Here is a 20,580-nt window from a genome sequence, read left to right as displayed (position 1 = left end):
TCCATCAGGCTCCGTCAGCATGTCCTGCAGCAGGGCAGCAAAGGGCCCAGGCGCGGAGGGGGCCATGGATCCGAGTGCGTTGGATGTCTCGGAAGAGGCATTTCAGGAAGACAATGAACCCACAACCCACCGCTTCCTAAGGATTCAGCAACGGACTTGACCTTGTCCCATCCTGATTTCTGGGCTCTGACCCTGCACCATACCCAGGGGAAAGCAGCGTTTCTCAGACTGGGTGTCCTGACCCAAACGGGCGTGGCAGGGGGTTTCGGTATCGCCACCCTTCCTTCTGCGCTCCCTTCGGAGCTGGGAGGCTGCAGAGCGGCAGCTTTGACCGAGGACACGGCTCTGCAGGCATCAGTGCAGAAGTCAGGGTGGCAGCATATAGAATTGCCACCCTTACTTCTGCCCTGTTGCTGGCGGCAGAGCTGGGCTCCTGGCCAGCAGCCGCCGCTCTCCAGCTGCCCAGCTCTGTAGGCAGCGCTGCCGCCAGCAGCAGCCCAGAAGTCAAGGTGGCGGCAGTACTGCACCCCCCGCTCCAAACGCCTTTTTGGGTCAGGACGTCAAGGGCAACACCGTGACATTCCGACTTCACTTGCTGAAATCAGGACATTGATGGGTTTTGAAACCCTCGGAGCATGAAATTGACTGAAATGGGCCGTGATTGGCAGTGGCAGGGAAAGCAAATGCTAAACACCGCATAGCGTTACGGAAGCACAAACGTGCCGAATTACACGGCTCTGAACGGGTCTCCTTGCGACTAGTCGCTTGGCCTAGAGCAGATATGCGCGCAGGCTGGCCGGCCATGCCCAAATGTGCCCCTCACACACAGACCTGCATGTTCTTACACGCACGCGGCCCCCTGTTCCTTCCTTCCCTCCCTCCCAGGAACCGAGTCTCTTTGGCCTTTCAAGCGCAGGGGGCTCGTCTCCCGCCTCCCGCTGCCTGCGTGTCACCAACCTGGGGCCATGCCCGGCTCCGACAGGCAGCTCCCTGGCACTGACTCTAATGCAACATGCCAAGTCCACTGAGCTTTTCAGCCGTCGCCCCCCGAGCCCAACCACCACATCCTGCCATATGGGCGGCTCTCACTCAGGACGGCGCCTGTCACTGGGAAACGAGATGGGAGGCGAAGGCTGCAGAAGGAATCGCTCCGAAGAGGGACATGTGTCTCCTGCCAGGGAGGGCGAGAAAGGGGCCAGGCAAATGTAAGTGACGGATAAAATAAAAGGGAGAGACAGCGCGTGTGGGAGTGAGGGGGCTGGAGGGAAAAGCCAGCGGGAGACGGCACCAAGACAGCGCAGGAGGGAGCTTGCTGGGGCGCTCGCTGCCCCTTTGAGGCACAGCAGGCGCTGGCAGGATGGCTCCTCTCTTCACATTCGAATGGCTTCCCTAGAAGGGCTCCTCGTTCCTGCGCACAGACAGAGGCGTGTCGGCCGGGGAGGGGCTCAGCAGGGAAAGGCGGTGGGAGGCCCCCAAACCCCCGAGGCCTGGCTCGACTCAGGGCAGACTGGCACTAGACAGGGGAACGGAGCAGAGGCAGAGACAGAAGCAGAGGTCACAGCGCAGCGGAGATCGGTCGGCCTGTGCTTGGGGAAGGGAGACAGGAAGGGAGAGCCGGCGTGTGCTGGGCCAGGCAGGCCTCCCGCTAAAACAGCAATGCACCCTGGGCTGCGCCGCATCGGGCCCCCACACCCAGCCAGGGGCTTCATTCCACGCGGCCAGGGTGGTCTTTCGGAGCCACCTAGACGGCGTGTGGGCCGGCGGCCATGGGCCGATGCACAGGGGGAAGGGCTATCCATAAATCAAGTGCAGAGTGGCTCTCAAACACGCACACTCCGGTGCGATCCCCTCCAACCCCCCTCCTGCGGCTCTCCCTTCTCCCTCGGTGCCGGGGAAGGCCGGTCCTTGTGGCTAGCGGAGCCAGGGGAGATTTGCAAACACGAGAGAGGGAGGCGAGGCCCAGCACTATTTTCCAAGAGCACGGCACGTCAGAGGTACGGCGCAAACCTTCAGGGAGAGGCAGGATTCCCAGACAAGTGGGCGTGGAGGGACTGGGAAGTTTTTACTGCGGGAAGCCGGCCCAGCAGGCAGCAGGATGCCGGGGCTCAGACTTGGCTGCTCCATGGGACCAGCCAGCGTGGGCTGGGTTCCTTTGTCTGATTTCCCTCCCTCCCCTCCCACTAAGTAATTGTTTCATCAGAGCAGCAGCTGCCCAACTAGACTCTGCCTTGCAGTTGCTCAATTGTCGTCTTCCAACTGCGATTTTGCCAATCCAGGGGAATCTTTAATTGGCCAGCTGTGCAGCCCTTGATGAAACAAGTGCTCCGACTGTTTGGGAAGCAGCGCCAGCCTCCCCAGAACTCGCCGCAGCCCGAGGGAGGGGAGTCGGCAGGAAAACCAACGGCCCCGCTAGTCAATACACGGCTAGTGGAACGATAAAATCAATTAATGATAAACCAAGTGATCCTGCTTCTCCATCGCTCCGCGGCTGTGCAGGCCCTCGAGCTCCCAGGGCCTGGCCCGGCAAGCCCGTTACTCAGTACTGGGTCTGGCTCCAGCGTGCCAAGCCGTAGTGAATAGACGCTGGGCAGCATGGGTGATTGAGGTAGCTGGGGTTTGGGGAAGCAGGCCCCCAGCCCCACCCCCTCTGCTGAGGCTCCACCCCCATGGGGAGGGGAGGAGGCGGGGCAGCGCGCTGAGTATGTACAGCCCCCCCCACAGGGAGGGGAACAGATGGGCAGGGGCTCGTGCTCCAGACTCCCCAGCCAGGAGCACAGGGGCTGGGGGCAGCCATACTCCACTGCAGAATGCCTGCAGCAGGCATTTTGGGGGTGGAGTGGGGGCAGGGCCAGGCCGGTGGTTTGGGAAGGCAATGCTCTCCTCTGCCTTAGCCACTGGCTGCTCCTGCTGGGCAGATTTAGGGAAAGGAAGCTGTCACGTTATTGGATTGTGAGGGGAGCAGCCGGGTCACTGCTGCACCCATGGGGGGGTGTTGGCCCCAAAAGTGGTCCAAAGGGGCCATTGAGGGGTCAAACAAAAGCTACTTTCTTCTGAGTCTGTATCTGCTCTTCATAGATCTGCATAATGTCTGGGTGTGGAGTTAGGAATCTGTAACCTGTATGGAGACTGGACGTCTCTCTGAACGTGGTTGAGCATTGGGCAGAGCCCGGCCTATGGACATGCTAATTAGCGAGGCCCTGTGGGACAATGGCACTCGACGGGCCAAGGACACGCCTCGGGAATGGTGACCGACACCTAAGGGCTGCCAGCAGGGAACACAGGGATAGGCCGCTGGCCAGGTGACCTGCTGCAGCCAAGAAGAGACCAGGAAGGATGTATAAAGAGGCCATGTGGCTGACTCCATCTTGGTACTCAGCTCAGCACTTCATCCCAGAGGCAGCAGTGCAGGGATCGAAGGGCTGGAAAGACCTGTGGACCCATCCTAACCTAGGATGTGCAACTAAGGACTTCTAAGCCAGCAGCTGTAACATCTCTGCTAAAGCCTGCATCGAGAACTGGGTGATTCGATGCATGTAATGTATAATACTTTAGCAACCTCACTCTCATGCTTTTCTTTCTGGTAGCAATAAATTTTTAGATGTTAGATGCCAAAGGATTGGCTCAATGTGATTTGTGGGTAAGATCTGGAAGGTAAATTGACCAGGGATCTGTGGCTGGTTTCTTGGAACCGGACAGAACTTGTTCAGGGTAGGTGGGATTGGGTTCTAAGACCCCTCACCTGTGTATGAGGCCCGGGGCCATCTGGGGCACGGATATTGCTGGGGTGTCGGAGGGGTTTTGCTCGTGAGGCTTCAGGCAGGCTGCTGAAGCGCTCGGTGGGACTGGTGTGTGGCCTGTTTGGCAAGGTCTCCAGTCTGGGGCTGTAAGGAGCCCTGAAGTTGAGCAATTCGCCCTGAGCGGACGCCCTCAGCTGTGCCCAGACCCGGCCCGGTCCGTCACAGAAGCCCAGGGTTTGCGTTCAGAAATGCCTGTGCCGCTGCAGGCCTCTGGCATCTTTCCTGCCACGGCCTCACGCCCCCCGCTCCCCGCTGGGATGGAAAGGAGACCTTGTGGAGGGGTTCCCATGCAGCGGCGGATTTAGGGCAGGGCGAGCAGGGCGGCTGCCCCGGGCCCCGCGCTTCCCGAGGCCCCGCGTATGTGCCGTGCCAAAGGAGGGGCCCTGCGAAACTTCACTGCCCGGGGCCCTGCGGCATCTCATCTCCCCTGTTCCCACGGCCCACGCGCCAAGGGCCAGGAAGGAGGACTGGGTATGTGTGAGTGGGGGGGGGCAGAGAGCAGCGTTCTAGGTAGAGCCCTGCACCCATATAAAATTGGTGTCCGCGTCTGCATGGGCCTCCTTCCCAAGCCACCAGCCTGGCCCCGCCACACTCCGCCCCCAGAATGCCTGCTGTAGACGTACTGAACCACTGTGGCTGAAGCTTTCCAAACTAATCGAGCACAGAAACTGCAGCCCAAGCTATAAACAAGCCCATGACCAAAGGTCTTGGAATGGGAAGACTCGGACCGGGGGTGCGACCAACCCCACCAAATGTAGCCTCTGTAGCATTTGCCGTGTGCTGCCCGTGGCGGACGCTTACCGGGCCCAGCTCCTCAGCTCCTCGAGAGACAGCAGCTCGCCCTCCTTCAGCTGCACCACCGCGCTGACCCGCTGGCCCCACACCACATCTGGGGGCCCTATCACGGCCACATCTGGAGAGAGAGAGCAGAAGGCTCAGAAACTCAGACCCACTTCCAAGACAGCAGGAGAGCGTGAAAGCGAATTGCGACACCAGCCAGGTGGGCCGGAGCCGCCACGTGCGGGGGAGGAGAGGATCGGGGGCGGGGGATTGCTAAGAGTAAGGGGGGAAAGCGGGCAGAAGAATATCAAGCACTCTCCCGCTCGCAGAGTCTAAAAGAGCGGAAGAGCTGCCCAGCCAGCCTGGATAGCGTGAGAACTTCCCTGTGCTCATTCCAGCCCCGATGGGCAGCCCTCGGTTCCCTCCCCCAGCAACGTCAGGGAAGAGCGAGCGAACATTTCTCATTTCCAAAAATCTGCTGCTGAGTCTGCACCTGGCTGTGAGTTTCTGACTCCCCCCCCCCCCCGCGCTGGGCTCTGAATTCAGTCCCGTCACACCCCACCCTGCCGGCGGAGAGACTGTGAAACAGCCTCCAGGCGAGACCCCTCCGCCAGCATCTTCTCAGTGTCCTCTGGGCTACAGCCGTCACCCAACAAGGTCCCCAAAAGCCACCGCCTTCTGTGCCTTCTCTCCTCGTCACCGTGCAGCGCGGTGGCAAACCCAAAGCGAGGGGGCAGCTAGCCCCTGGCCAGGGTGGAGCGCTGCACCTAACATGCAGGGAGCTCCCAGGGCAGCTGGGGTTCCAAATCCCCCCCATACTCCTGAGATCAATAGAATTCTGCCCCGATTCAGCACCCTCGCTAAGCTCCTATCCGCTGGAGGGCACTGCCATCTGGGACAGAGATGCCAGGGGACAGCAGGCCCAGTGCCTCCCTGCTGGGGGACCGTCTCCAACTACAGCTCTTCACCGGGGCGGTAACACTGTAATTCGCCTCCAAAGCCCCCCACAAACCGAGAGCACAGATCCCAAGGGGCGGCGCTTTACCTGCAATACTGGGGTGAGCCAGCAGATGGCGCTCCACTTCGAGGGCGCTAATTTTATAGCCTCCGCTCTTGATGATGTCCACAGAGGTGCGGCCCTTGATCCAATACGTGCCCCCTTTATATACGGCCGTGTCTCCTGCAGACAGAGCAAACGCTGCTTAGCCGCCGTGCCTGCCAGCTGAGCGCCTGGGCGGCCGCCCAGCACATCAGCAGAGCGCCCATAGCCGGCAGCCAGTGTTTCTATGGGTGGTGCACATCTGCACATGGCTTGGTGCACAGCACAAACTTTATTCCACACACCGATGGAAAAAATTAGAGGGAACGTTGCTGCTTAGCAGCCGTTTCCGGGGCTCGTCCGTAGAGCCACATTCAAAGCCCGAGTGAAAACGCCTCTCTGGGAAGAGATCCGCTGGCTGGATGTCTGCTGTTGGCCAGCGGGCACCGGAAGAGATTCTCTGCGGGTGTCTGAAGGCTCCAGGCACTGGGATGACCCACACAGACCCCAGGGCCTGGCGTGGAGATCCAGACACAGGCGCTCCTGGTTTGTACCCACAGACGGAGAGCAGGTTAGCTCGCCTTGCTTTGCCTCCTCCCTGAAAGGACCGCTCTGCCCACCAGACAGAAACGTGACGAGCGGAGTCCTGAAAGCGGTACAAGCAGGAGCCAGCCAGCTCTCTGCATTGGGCTGGTCCCTCCCCCCACGTGCTTGGCCACAGTCCACACACTAATCAACTCCCAACTCACCCCGTCCCGCTTTAATGGGCAATGAATGAGGATGAAGCGTGAGGCTCATCTCAGACCTTTTCCCTGGGCTTCTGCACCAGGATTGTTCGGCTGACGGCCTGGATCTTTCCTGGTTCTTTCTAGACAGCCACCTCCACTTCTTCTGCATCTTAGAGCAGGGGTGTGGACCCACAGAAAAATCATCCAGGGGCTGCACACAAGTGAGAAGCCCCTGACTGAGGAGGAGAAAGACCTCCCCACATTCCTGTCACAAACCCGAGCCTCAGGGGCCGGATCCAGACAAGCCAGGGGCCACATCCGGCCGCCGGTCCTGAGGCTCCCCACCTCTGGATTAGAACAATGAGCCACACCTGCTAAAAGGGGTGTTTGCTGGGCTTGGGGAGGTGCCAGCGCCACACACTGTGCTAGAGTCCCCGGAGAGGAGTCTGATGCCTGAAGCAGGGTTAAGCCGCAATGAACAGAGGGGGCTGGCGCGCTCCCATGAACAGGAGAGTTCCACGGAACAGGGAGTGGACTCAGAGCCAAGCGTGAGCCGCTAACCAGCTACTGGCACAGGAGTGTCGGAAGGTTGTGGAGCGAGGGCCCAGCTACTTGAGATGAGGAGTCTCAGGCTGCCTTTGCCCCCTTTGGGATGGGGCAGAGGGGAGGGCGCGTCTCAGGACGTTGATGCCGACTCTCGATAGGAGCAGCGGAGCGCTCTGAGCCGTGGCCTCGACGTCGATCTCCGTCACGGCGCACCGTTCCAGCGTGGCCAAGCCACGGGCGGGCAAGCTCTAGCACAGAGATGGCTGCAGGAGCCCGAGCGCCGCGAGGCCACGCTGCCGTGGTTCAGGGGCCTCTCTCACGGCTCCCCAAACCGGCGTGATCGGCTTCCCGCTGCCGGTCAAGCAAGTGAAAGGGACACACCGAGCTCCCAACAGCCTCCTTGCCGTGGGAGGTCCGGCCTCGTGGCTGCAGAATGGACCGTTCAGCGGCATTGGAGGCCACCCCCAATGAGCTGCAGTAGTTGAGTTTGTAGCCACTAGCCCCCGGCCCAGGAAACTCAGCCAACCACAGCACAAGCTTGGGGTTGCAATGAAAGCGGCAGCTGAAGCAACCCACGAGGGCAGCTCTGATTCTCCTGCGTGCGCCACTCTGGGTGCTGTGGCAAAGCTCCGACCCTGCGGTTCCCTCAGAGCCTCGCTGTGACCCTCCACACAGCCTCCTGTGCCTTCTCATCACAGGCTCACCCATAGTATGGGGTGAAAGCCCTGGGCCAGAGTCTGGGACCTGCACAGCCTGTCCCCGCTCCCCCACCGCACTCTGCCTGACTCTCAGACCTCAGCTCTCCCTCTCAGAGCGCGGGCCCTTCCCTCCTCCAAACTCCTCCCGCCCCACTACCTGCAGAGGGGCCGGGCGCCAGGGAGCTGCAGGGAGGGAAGGGGCCAGGGCCAGGCAGGGATGGGGCCAGGCTACAGTAGAGTCCCTATCATCCGACATGTTCGGTAATCCGACCACGTGTCGGTCCCGTTTAGGTCGGATAATTGGGACTCTACTGTACATCAAGTACATATACCACCCGACCATTATGGGGGGGGGGGTGTGTGAGTGTTTTTCTAGTGGTGACTTGGTCAATGTCCTTCTACAATCCCATTGGCTTATTCTATGTATTCCTAGCGCTCAGCAAAGCTCAAGTCAGCTGTGGCATTAGATGAGAAGCCCTGGTTCACACCAGGACCTTAGTCCGAAATACCCTCTGTGACGGCACGTTGGGGTTCCCCCGTCTCCTGCACCCCCGAAATGGCACAAACAGACTCCACCATCCAGTAGAGTAGAGGGAGTTTATTGCCTCTCCAGGATACAGCACAGATGTCATCTGGTTACAGGGCAGGCCTAGGATGCCTCAGCCCCCCCTTGATATGGGGGGGGAGGGGTCTAGGCTCCTAAACCCCAGCCTGTTGCCTAGGCTGCTTCCTCCAGGATACCAGACAGAGACTAACTCTCTCTCTTCCAGCCCTGCCCCCCAGCCCGGGCGGCATTTCACCTTCCTTTGTTTCTCTCCCTGGGGGGTAGCCGGTCGGACAGGTTGAGAGACCCTCTTTGCATAATGACTCATCCCCTGTCCTGCTGGGCCGTGGTACCGACAGCAGCCAGTGGGGGTTACCACAGCCCCGGCATAGAAACCAGCCAGGTACCCCCACTACGTCACACCCTCCTCCCAAGTTTGAATTAGTAAGTGGTGCATCCACGCTGCCGAGCCCGTTAGTTTGGAATCACGGGCTATGGAATTCGAACTCCGTGCTCCTGCTTTTCACCAGGAACAACGCTAAGTCCGAACTTGTACGTTCGAAATAACGGTGGCGTGGACACTCCAGTGCCGCTGATTTGAACTAACTGGCCTCCCGCAGTTCTCCAGAGAGCTTCTGGCGACTCTGAGTCTGAGGTCGTGCATCCACATGATCGGAGCCTGCCTCGGACTCCTTCCAAGGCTTTGCCACAGTGAGGACACGCATATTGGAAATCGTTAAAATTGGGAGTTCTTAAGTCGGGTTTAGTAATTCTGAAATAATTTCCTGGTGTAGCCATGGTCTAAGCCACTTGTCAAAGGGAAAACGCATGAACTCGGCTCTGGGACCAGCCCAGATGGTATCTTTACAGGCCAGCCCTGGAAGTCTGGCATCCAGAACCAAGGTAAGGAAGGAAGCGCAGGAGAAGTTAAGGAGCTGGTACAAACAGACGGGTTGGATTTCAGTGCCGGGTGAAGGGGTCTGTAACTGGTAACTATAAATGCTGCTAGCTGAAACAGGTCACCTCTGGGTAAGGGGAACCAACCAACTCTGCATGGGACGGCTTCCCAGAAACTGGTACCCTATCGAAACGTTGTCTATGCTTTTGCCCGCTGCTCCGGCAGTGTTTCAACAAGGCAGCACGGTCGGCGCAAGTATGCTGGGAGAGAGCTCTCCCCGTGCTCTTGATAAACCACCTCCACCAGGGGAGTAGCTAACAGCGCTGGTAATGCATTTACACAGGCACTTTACAGCGTTGGAACTTGTTGCACTTGGGGTGTGTGTGTGTGTTTTTTCACACCCGTGAGTGAGAAAGTTACAATGTAGAAAAGCCCTGAGCCCTTCTTCATGGATTACACTACTATTGACTTTCGGCGACAAAGCTGCCTGGCAGAAACGACATGGTCTTTTGAATGTATTTCATACCGATCCGAAGTAGGGCCAGACATGGACGACACCATTCACCAACCATCAGCTGCATCCCTTGATGTCAGGGGGGTTACCCCAGCGATGGATTTGACCCACAGTGCGCCAGTAAAAAGAGGGATTAAATGAGAGGTTGAGCGGTTGAGAACCGTTCGCTCCGTGACATTGGGCGTCAGCCCTGCCGAAGGGTGCTACAAGGCAAGCCCCACGTCGGGGAGAGACGATCTCCGCCGGGAACTCGGGCCAGACCACTCATCTCATTTCGCTCTTGGCCTACGGCAGATTTGAACCCAGGGGTCTGGAAATACCAGGCACACGTGGGCGGGAGGAGAGAGCCCTCGGAAACATATGTTGTGATCTGTGATGTAGCGACCGTGGGAGGGGAAGTCCCTGGAGGGGACAGGAACGGGTGGTGCCGAGAGGGCAGACTGTGACACCCCTGAGCACTGCGTCACTGCACACTGATCACTTGGACTTTCCTGGCTTTGGTCAGTTTCTTTCACAACCGTAACGTTACGTACAAGTGGCGTCTTTTGCATTGATGCTCCCTGGAAGGTAAGCGCCCGCCTTACTCCACTGCGCGCTGGCACGTGCATTCCCGGCAGCCCGGAGAAGGGCCACGCCTGGCCGGCTCCAGACGCACTCGCCGCCGGGTTTACACACCAAAGACGTGCTCGCGGTCTGCCAGCGCTGCCCACCCAGCGAGGCAGGCGAGCACCAGGCTGCGGGCTTTCTGCTTCCTTCAGCAGCACCACGACAGAGCCTGGGAACAGAACCCCCCAGTGACACCTTTGGCAGAACAGAACCCAGCCCCGCAGGATGGGAAAACAAGCTCAACGCGTAGGAAACGGCGTAGCCGCCTGCTGCAGGAACGCAGGACCCCAGGACTCAGCTGGCCTGCCTGCCTTCCTCTGGTCTCCTCTTCTGCACCGGCAGCGTCCAGCCCCTCTGCAATCGCTTGATGCCATTTCTACGTCAATTCATGCATGGACCGCGGGGTGGGGGTGCAGTGGGGAGCTGCCCACAAAGGCCCAGCTCCTCACCTTGCAAAGCAAGGCGCTGGGCTTGGAGGGCTTCAAAAGAGGAGACGCCTATTCCTATCAGTGTGTTCCTAGCACTTGGGGATAACCACGCAGCTCTCCCCAGGGGATCAGAGGATGCTCCACTTACAGTTCAGACGGCGGGGGGGGGGGGGGGAATCGGGATGTTAGCTAGCAGGTAAGAGAACAGTTGACTAACCGCATGAATTCTTCACGCTTAGTTGACTATTTGACAGTCCCCGGGGGCGGGGCCGGCAGCCAGTGTGCTCTGGCCCCGCTCCCAGGGAGCCCCCTGCCATCCTGTGCTGCTGCCTCTCTATCAGAGGCAGCAACACGGGGGGCCAGGAAGGAGCTGGTCCATGAGGGGAGCCAGTTTAAAACACAGCTCCTTGTGTAGACTGGCTGCTGCCCCCCCGTGCTGCTGCCTCTGATACGGAGGCAGCAGTGTGGGGTGGCACCAACCCGTCTGGTGGGGATCAGAGCTCCCTGTGGACAGAGGCCTGGAGGGGGGTGGTTAGGGAGCAGGGGAGGCTGTCACAAAGCAGCCTCTGTCCATGCAGCTGATGGGCAGAGGCTGCCCCAGCAGCGGCCCCTGTCTGGAGAGAGCTCGGACCCCCCATGGACAGGGGCTGCTGCTGGGGACCAGGGCCTGCCTGGGGCAGAGGCTGTTTCACAGCAGCCGTCCGTCCCCCTCTCCACTGAGCTGCTGCCTCTGATAAAGGCAGCAGCATGGGCCGGGGGGGGGGGGGAGGGGGGGGAGGGCACGCAGCACCATGGAACCAGTGCTGGGGGAACAGGCTTTTAAGCTGGGCTCCCCTCGGCAACAGCTCCCCCCCCCCCACTGCATCTGATAGCGAGGCATCAAGAGGGGGCAATGTGAGCAGTTGACTCGATTAATCGAGACGCCCCGGCTCATCGGTTAATTGCACAGTCGAGTACACGCTGACACCCCTACAGGAAGACTCGTCACTGCTACACCCCGAGCTCAGAGCCACCCACGAGGCCTCCTTTCATTTCTACCCCTAGCTGGCATTCGCACGGCGGCCGCTTCGCCCCCCGGAACCGGGCCGGCCCTCCTCCCTTGTGTGGTTACACGGCGCCGCTTCGCCCCCCGGAACCGGGCCGGCCCTCCTCCCTTGTGTGGTTACACGGCGCCGCTTCGCCCCCCGGAACCGGGCCGGCCCTCCTCCCTTGTGCGGTTACACGGCGCCGCGGCGCGCCCGCACGGTGCTTGCAAGCAGTGAAACGGCAGCTGGGAAGACCAGCTATTTGGCAGCGGAGCAAAGAGGAAGAAGGGAGCGACTGAGCCCGGCCGCTGCGGAGGCTGATGCTGCGATCAGCTGTTCCGAAGGCATGTGGACTCTCTGGCTGGCGTGGAGCGTTGTTCGGCCGTGGCAGCGCCCCCAGGTGACACCCCCCCGCTGCAGGAGGCCGTGGGGACGAAGCAGGACTGGAGCGCTGCCCGGGCCTGGCGCGGGGTTGAATTTCGCTCCGAGAGGGGCTAGGCTGTAGGCTCATTGTGCCTTAGCTCCCGCATGTTCTGATCCAGCTGTCTCTGGTGGAAGAAGGCTGCAGACCAGCTCCCGAAAATCTAAGGGGCACATGGAAAAGGGGGCAAGGGGAGTGGGACAAAGGGGCACTGTTTGGGCAGAGGCTGCGTGAGCAGCATGAAACCCAGCGCCAGCGGAGCCCGCCCTGCGTCCCCCATCCAACTCCCACGCTCCATCTGTGACCGACACAGCCAGTGCCGCTGACAGAGACCTTTGCCTGCGTTTTGTGCTCCCATTCATTGTGGGGGCAAATGGCCTGGACTAGTCTAACGCTGCGAACTGCCGGCATTTGGGCCAACTCTTCCCCTCTGCTGAAACAAATTAGAGGCAGACTCTCAAAAACGGGTGGTGGTTTTGACGGGACTCCCCTCCCTGGCTGACCCAACGGGTCCCTCTTAGGGCTTTGGCTCAGCGCTGCTGTCTGGTCACCGGGAAAGCGGGAAAGAGGAACGTTTACGGTGTCAACGCTGTCTCGTGAACCGGGGACATAGAGGCAAAAGGCATCGCCCGCGTCCTGCCTCTCCTCCGCCACACAGACGCCCCCCTGGCATTTCGACGCTCTCCCTCGTCCCCAGGCGACCAGAGCTGCGAACGCCACGAGCAACGGCTTTAGCAGGAGCGCCAGCGAGGCTCCCGCCGAAGCGACGGGAAATCGTTTCTGACCCAGGCTGCGGAAGGGACAGTCCCCGTGCGCACCTGCGGCTTGAGTCCCGGGCTGCTGGCAGCCAGCTGGGAAAAATCTCTGCACCCCTGCAGAAGGGGTATTGACGCGAGAAACCTGGTGGCCTGCTCTTTCGGAAGCCTGGTAGCTTTTCTTTGCAAGCGCGGATAGGGACTCCCTGTTGCTGGCTGTTTGGCTGGCCCCGTGCTCGCTCGGCAAAGACGGAATGAGGCATCCTCCCGACTGGATTCCTTTGCACAGCCGGTACCTGGAGAACCGCAGGGCTCTCCAAAGGAGCATGTCGGCGGGGCAGGAGGCATGCCAGCTGTGAGGCACCCCCCCTCCGGGAGCCCTTCTTCGAGGCAGTCAGAAACAATGACACTTTGTCCTTCTCCAGCGCCTTTCATCTGAAGATCTCAAAGGGCTTTGCAAATGAGAACTAATTAGGCAGAAAAAGGAACAGCAGGCGGGACAGCCCTGGCATGCCGAGAGGGTGGAACGTGGCTTGTCTCTTTTCCCTGGCACAGGGTGATGGGCAGGACGTGGTGCTGGGAGGCTTTGAACAGGAGCGGCTTTACCCCCTTGTGACTCTTGCGAGCGCTTTTCCTTTGATGGGTTCATTTTACTTTGTGTTTGCGCTACTGGGACACAGCGGGGGCAGACAGGATTATACTACGGCAGCCCCAGGCTACTGGTTAATCTACTGACTGATTTTAAAAGGCAGGATGACCCAGAAGACTGAGTATGGGGCTTGGAACCAGGAATTCTTGAGCGCCAATCCCACTTCTGCCACCACATTGGGTTGGAGTATCTCTGAGCAAGGCACTTAGGGCTCAGTTCTCCCCCGGAACTGAAGGGTGCAGGGGGAACAAAGGGCACCAGAGAATCTGGGACTCGGGGCCAGATTTTCACAAATGGACATGCCACGGCACGTGCATAGGTTGTACATAATGCCATTACTGGTAAAGATTACAGATGACGCAAACATTGGTGGAGCAGTAATCCATGAAGGGAAGAGGTCACTGAGTGAGAGTGATCTGGATTGTCTGGTAAAACTAGACACAAGCAAACACTATGTGCTTGAATATGACTAAATATAAACCCAAGCGTCTAAGAGCAAAGCCATACTTACGGGACTGGGGATTCTATTCTGGGAAGCAATGGCCGTGAAGAACATTTGGGGGTCATTGTGCAATATTCCCCCTAATTTTTTCCATCCACGTGTGGAATAAATTATGTGCATTGAGGCATGTGCGAATGTGCACCCCCAGAGGAAATAAACCTTTGCCGTGGGCGCTCTGCTAATCAGCTGGGCAGTATCTGATTCTCTCCTGAGCAGCCACAGAAGTGCCCAGCTTACGGGGATCACTCTCGTGGTGTAAAATCAGCTGAATACAAACACCCAACAGAGCCCACATGATCCTGGGATCTCCAGTAGGAGTACAGCCGCTCCCTGAGTTACGACCACCTCCACTTCCGACCATCCGGACTTACGACCAAAGCGGTCGTAAATGCAGATCCGAGTTACAAACGGCAATTCGCGCTTATGAACAGCGCGGTTGCCATGTAACTCTATGGGATCCGAGTTACAAACAATTTGAGTTACGGACCAAGTGTCGGTCTGTAACTTGTTCGTAACTCGGGGAGCGGCTGTAAAGAGTTCGCTGGCGTAGGCTTTACAGGAGGTCGGTGCAAATGATCACAAGGCTTCCACCGAGCCTTGGAATCAATGAAAAAATTGTGCTGCCTCTTCTCGTATCGTTTCCTTGACTGCAGAAAAAAGTGTCCCCAAGGATGACAAGGAAAAGCGGAATGTCTAAGAGATGGGCATCTTGTTCCTGCCACCACCCAGGCAAGCACAACTGGCAGGGAAATGCAGAACCACCAAGCGCGTTAAGTTCCAGAGCTCGGCACAGCGGGGATGCTACTCCAGCCTCCCGGCTGACCGAGGCCGCGGCGGGAAAAGCAGAAGGGCGTGTCATTTTCCTGGGGTTCAATCATGATCAGTTGGGCACGAAGCTCAAAGTCTGAACATCAAAAGGAAAAGCCTGTTACTGCTGCAGGGTCCCCGCTCTCCAGAACGGGCGCGGAAGAGGGCAAGGGGTGGCAAGCAATTAGAGGACAGAGTTAAAGATGAACAGCGGAATGCAGGCCGGCCAGGCTCCCCGAAGTAAATTCGTGCGCGTGTGTGTGTGTGTCGGAGATGGACATAAACGGCCCCCCCCTCCCCACAATGAAAACTGCATCAATAGCTCTCCCAGCTGCTCCCATCCAGCGCACACTTCATTCCAGTTTATTAGCTGGAATAAATCATAAATATTTCATTATACATCAACCACGCTCGACGCCGGGAAGGCACAATCCATCACCTCGACACTCCTTGCGACCCGCTGCCACGCAATAAGCTTTCCAGTCTATTAAACAAGATTGATACAGTGAGCTAGGACGCACTGGGAGAATTTATGTCAGGTGCACTGGGAAAAGGAGAGCCCGGGCGCGCACACAGACAGTACAGGCCAGACTGCGGTTCCCGAGTCGGCTCCCCAGCGCCTGGCCTGCCAAGTCCTTAAACAGGCCGCAGGTCCCCGGTTCCATTTCTCCGGACCCCGGCGCGAGCTGTCCCTGGAGATGTGGCAGCCCAGCGGTTTTACCTCTGGAGACCTGCAGGAGTTGAGTAGCTACTGGGACACCAGTGCCGCAAGATTACTGGTCTCCGGCCAGGCTGCTGTGCTTGCTTATCCTCACTGGTCAGCAGCAACGGAGAACACATTGGTGAACTACGTGTCTGATTGACTGATGCCACCTCGCCGCCCACACAGCAGGGGCAGGCTGTTCTTCTCTGCCCCTGCCGAGAGACGCTGCCATTTGAGCTGCGGGGCCCCGGAGGAGTCACCCTTTCAGCACTTGGCTTCTCTTTGCCGGGAAGGTTTCCCGCTGGCGTAGACGTTTCCCCAAAGGTGGAGAAGGGCTCCGCCCACCAGTCCCTCCCACACTAGCACCTGGGACAGTAGCACCACTCGGCCATTCCCAGCCTCGCTGGATTCCAGCTGGCCGCCTGCTGCAACACCATTTACCCATCCGCTTAGCCCCCCTACCCACTCCACTTCCTGTTGGGCCGGGGCTCCCGCAGAGAGAGGGGCGTGTCTCGCTTCTGCACAGCTGAACACAGTTCCGTTCTGCTCCCGCCCCTAACCGCAATTCACACGGTGCTGGAGCCGTCGTTTTGGAAGAATAATTCTCTCGCCAATTGTTGTAACGACTCCAATAGCTAGTAAGCGGCTGTCGTCGAGCGTCCAAATGAGGATTTGTGGAAAACAGCCTCAATCAATCTGGAGGCATGTGTGGGGGATCCGAGCCCCTTGACTTGTGAAGCAGGGAAGTATTTCCAATTTACAGAGCGAAACTGACTGGGGGGAGTCTTTTGAACCCAGCTCTCCTGAATGGCAGTCCCGCACCTTGCCCCCCAGGCAGCCTGCCTCCCTGTAGTCTCCAAAAGCTGCTGCTTTTTACCCAAGCAGAACCCAAGGAAACCCCAATACTAAACCTTCTGGTGATTAATGAAGAGGGGAATCCCCTTTCACTGCATCGTCTCTGTTATCCAGGAAACTTGGGCTCCGATCTCCTGCCATGACTGATAGCAAAAGTTCTGCCACCAGCTTTGGGGGTGAACACTGGCCATACCAGATGAACATGCGCAACTGACCACACATACCCGGCTGGTCACCGGAGACGCTAGCCTGATGTGCAGGGAGTTCTGAGCGTTTGCACAGTATGCGGCACTCCTGGGATGGGTCAGGGAAGGGGATTACACGTCTCCGCCAGAGCAATAGCTTGTGCTCCACTTGTGCATGCCCCGGGCTTCCAAAAACCAGCTGGGCTCTGGGTAGGACCCTCCTTCACCCTTCTAGATGCCTGCCTTTCTCGGAGGGCTCCACAAACTGATTAAAACTCACCACATCCCTAGGAAATGACTTACCCCATTTTACAGATGGAGAAACAAAGGCCTGGAGCAGTGACGCAACTTGCCCAGGACTCCATAGCAAGCCAGCAGCGAATAACAGACCAAGGAATCTGCTCTTGCCCTGTAAGCGCCACACCAGCAGCGTCCGTGTCGGCTTGTGGTTTTCTTTAGCCCAACATGCTAGCACAGAAGGTGACATTTTAGTTCTGTCTACGGGAGGGGCAGGAAACCTTTCTAGGTCAGGGGCCGTTGACCCAAGAAAAATCAGCCAGGGCTGCACATAAGCGAGAAGCAAAGTGAGAAGGAGAAAGACCCTCCCCACATTCCCCTCGCACATCAGAGCCTGGGGGCCCAGGCTAATAGATTTTGTGTGCTCCAGCCCTGTGGGAGGGAGGCTGGGGGACTGGAGTGTCAGTGGGGGCCAGATCCAGGCAATCCGGGGGTTGCGTCTGGCCTCAGGGCCGGAGGTTCCTCACCCCTGGTCTATGGGGTAGCGACATGGGGATGGACTATGGGGACGGGCTCTTTGCTCTGGCAGAGAAAGGTCTCACACGACTGGATGGCTGGAAGCTGAGGCTAGATAAATCCAGTCCGGAAAAGAGGTGGAAACCTGTATCAGTGAGAGTCACTACCCCAGGAATAACTTCCCGAGGGCCGTGAGGACTCTCCGTCACCGGCTATGTTGAAATCAGGACTGGCTGCTTGAATCCTAGCACCTCGAGAGATCATCAAGTCCAGTCCCCTGCCCTCACGGGAGGCAGGAGGTCCGACTCGGCAGTACAATGGTCTCTTCTGGCCCTGGAATCGAGGCATCTTCTCAAGGGCCGTCCTGCAGCCTGCGGGGCCGGGGCCTAGGACAAGGCTGTGGCAAGATGTGGGATGCACGCCAGGGCGTCTCTCCGGCGCACAAGAGAGCTGCAGCACCAAAGACCGTCCCTAGCGCAGCCCTGAAGCTCGGACGCACGTGGGAAATCCGCTCGCGGACACAGGCAGAACCTGTAAGCCCTGGCTACCCACACGGGTTGCTCAGCACCCCCGGGGAGAGCCCATGCGGTTCCTTCGCGGAGAGGAGGCGGCGCCGTCCCTGGAAGCGGATTTCACTCTTGCTGCCTGCCCTGATAGAGCTGCACTGCCCCTCGTGCGCACAGGGTTCCCCGCCTGCCCGGAGAGCGCCCCGAGGTCCCAGGCAGACGGGCCACACAGACTGGATGCAACTTCGCTGTCCCGAGGAAACCCCTCCGTTATAGTCAGAGCGGCCAACACGCGCAGCTCGCAAACCCGCGTTGCTTGGCTCGTCCTCCTTCCCATCTTCCCCTGCACCCTCCGCTGCCGCTCCTCCCGGTCTCGACGCTCCTTATGCTGCTGCTGTCATAAAGCCTTTTTTGCAACATAAAGGCTTGGCTCGCACTCAGGGCTGACGTATCCATTAGGCACAGTGCCTAGGGCCCACAACACTTTTAGGAGCCCACGAAAATGTTCTAATTTCTTTTAAAATCAGAAGAAAAAAAATGAACTTTTAGGGTCGAAGAAAATGTTTTTCGACTGTGTTGGTATAAGGACGACTATAATCCAGCCTGGATTATAAGAACATAAGAACGGCTGTACTGGGTCAGATCAAAGGTCCATCCAGCTCAGCATCCCTTCTGCCGACAGTGACCAGCGCCAGGTGCCCCAGAGAGGGTGGACCGAAGACAATGATCAAGCGATTTGTCTCCTGCCATCCTTCCCCAGCCTCTGACAAACAGAGGCCAAGGACACCATTTTATCCCCTGGCTAATAGCCTTTTATGGACCTAACCTCCATGAAATTATATTCGTCTTTATACCAATGCAGTCATAAAATATAATTTTTAATATTTTTTTTTTATAGAGGAAGGGGCCCACGAAAGTCATAATGTGGCCCATCCTTCCTGCTTTGCCGCTAGCCAGCAGCGACCCCAAACGCCATGGGTGCCTACTGGGCGGTTAGCCCTCCTCCCTGTTCTCTTAGCTCAGTCGGCATAGGCTGTGAAGTGGGATGGGGTGGAGGGAGACCCTTTTAGGATCAGGGGCCGCTGACCCGCAGAAAAATCAGTCGGGGGCCGCACACGAGTGAGAAGCAAACATCAAAACAAGAACTCACCAAACCAACCCTCACCGAGGAGGAGAAAGACCCTCCCCACATGCCCCTCTCGCACCAGAGCTCGGGAGGCCCAGGCTAGGAGATTTTGTGGACTCCAGCTCCACAGGGGGATGGAGCTCCAGCGTGGGCTCCCCAGTGCTGGGGGTGGAGCCCTGAGCCTCGGGGGCCCGACCCAGGCATGCCGGTGGCTGGATGCAGCTCCCGGGCCTGAGGTTCCCCACCCTTGCTGTAAAGCCAGAAGGCTCTTTCTGAACCCTGCTCTTTGGACCGCTCCCGCCGCACGTGGCCTGAGACGTGACCAGGTGCAGCGGGGCCACAGCCCAAACGCTCGTTGCAAAAGCCGGATGTGGCCTCCTCTCGGGGGCTACAAACGGGCGGGCGTTTGCCTCCTGCCACGCGGAGGGCGACCCGGTCACACAGAGCTGCCGGATGACTCCCCCGAATGCAAGGGGGCCCCCCCATAACCTTTCGGCTTTTGCATTCCGAGCTGGTCTGTTCCAAGGCTCCCGGGGCGTTCCTGTGATCCAGGTTTGTGCCTGGCTGGTTCCCGCTGCGATCATTAATAAAGCATCAAAGGCTGCGGCGAGGAGAGACAGCGGCAGAGAGGGGGAGCAGGAAGCCTCTTTAAAACACGCATTCATATTACGAATGTACTAATTATTCATAAGGAATCCGCTTCCCCTCCCCCGACAATCTGTAGCTCCCCTTTGCTGGGACACCAAGCGGGTGATGGGAAGGAGCCGTCTCCCTGCACCTCGCCCCTCCCCAGAGGCGCTGCCTGGGACTGGACTGGCGCAGGGCGAATACACAGACACCCCACCTCGTGAGTGCAGAAGCCCAAGGGGAGAGGGGACATGAAATTTACAAGATGCAGCACCCATCTATCTTGGGAGTCTGACAGCAAAGCCATAGCGCCTCTGTGGTCCCGCCAGCAGCAGCTGTCCTTCACGGCACCCCGCTCGGCCGCCGAAGCGCCCACTGAACGGACGCGAGGGGCTGGAACGACAGCGAGAGCCAAGAGAGATTCCCACGGCTCGGAAATGGGCCCGGCCATAACTGAACCGCATCAGAGACCCCATAAGCCTGTGTACTGGAGGCAGGAGTGTGCGTGTGTGTGGGGGCGAAATTCACAGAGCCCCCCCCACTCCGCTCAGGTGTTTTGTGTCACTGAAGCCCCATTTACTCCTGCCGCTGAGAGGTGAATTTCATCCTTGGGTAAGGGACATTAAGCCACGTTTCCGGGGCGCGGGGGGCTGGATGACATGAGCAGGTTCTGGTTTTCCAACGACCCGCTTCGGGCCTGGCCCAGCTCCCAGCGGAGTTAATGAGAGAGCTGCTACTGACTTAACGAGGAGCCAAATCTGACCCTGAGCTAGGGATGCAGGCGACTTAGTCGCTTCCCCTCCCTTGCTGCCTCTGTCCAAGGCAGCGAGGGGGAGCAGGAGCCAGTGTTGGGGGGCAGCTGGCTTAAAAGCTGGTCCCTCCCAGCACCATCTCCAAGGGGAGCAGGGGAATAGCGAGGACCAGGCGCAAGCTGATTCCCAGCTCACGCCCAGTGCCAGATGCTGCATCTCTGCTATTTAAATGTATTAAAAGCCGGCTCTTAATACATTTAAAAAGCAGAAGGACAGCACGGGGCTTGGGGGTGACCTGGGTCCCCCCTGCTGCGCATCAGCCTTTTAAATGTATTA

At 58.7% G+C, this 20,580-nt stretch overlaps 1 protein-coding gene across 5 annotated transcripts in view; it reads right to left on the bottom strand.

Moving 5' to 3' along the window:
• Nucleotides 1-20,580, bottom strand: part of ACSF3 (acyl-CoA synthetase family member 3) — a 124,250-nt gene that overhangs the window by 955 nt on the left and 102,715 nt on the right. For 4 of the 5 annotated variants that reach the window (XM_089781559.1, XM_075939852.2, XM_075939855.2 and 1 more), the window contains 2 exons: nucleotides 5,623-5,757; nucleotides 4,599-4,710 (listed from right to left, as the gene is read on the bottom strand). The exons of the other annotated variant lie outside the window; for it this stretch is intronic. In XM_089781559.1, the coding sequence (XP_089637685.1) occupies nucleotides 4,599-4,710; nucleotides 5,623-5,757 (247 nt within the window). The remainder of the gene's footprint in view (nucleotides 1-4,598; nucleotides 4,711-5,622; nucleotides 5,758-20,580) is intronic. 5 annotated transcript variants of the gene reach the window in all.

Source organism: Pelodiscus sinensis, chromosome 12 (assembly GCF_052426305.1).
Source record: "Pelodiscus sinensis isolate ZL-2025 chromosome 12, ASM5242630v1, whole genome shotgun sequence".
Taxonomy (NCBI): Eukaryota; Metazoa; Chordata; order Testudines; family Trionychidae; genus Pelodiscus; species Pelodiscus sinensis.
The sequence above is the reverse complement of the archived record's forward strand: the minus strand, read 5'-3'. Positions and strand labels throughout refer to the sequence as shown.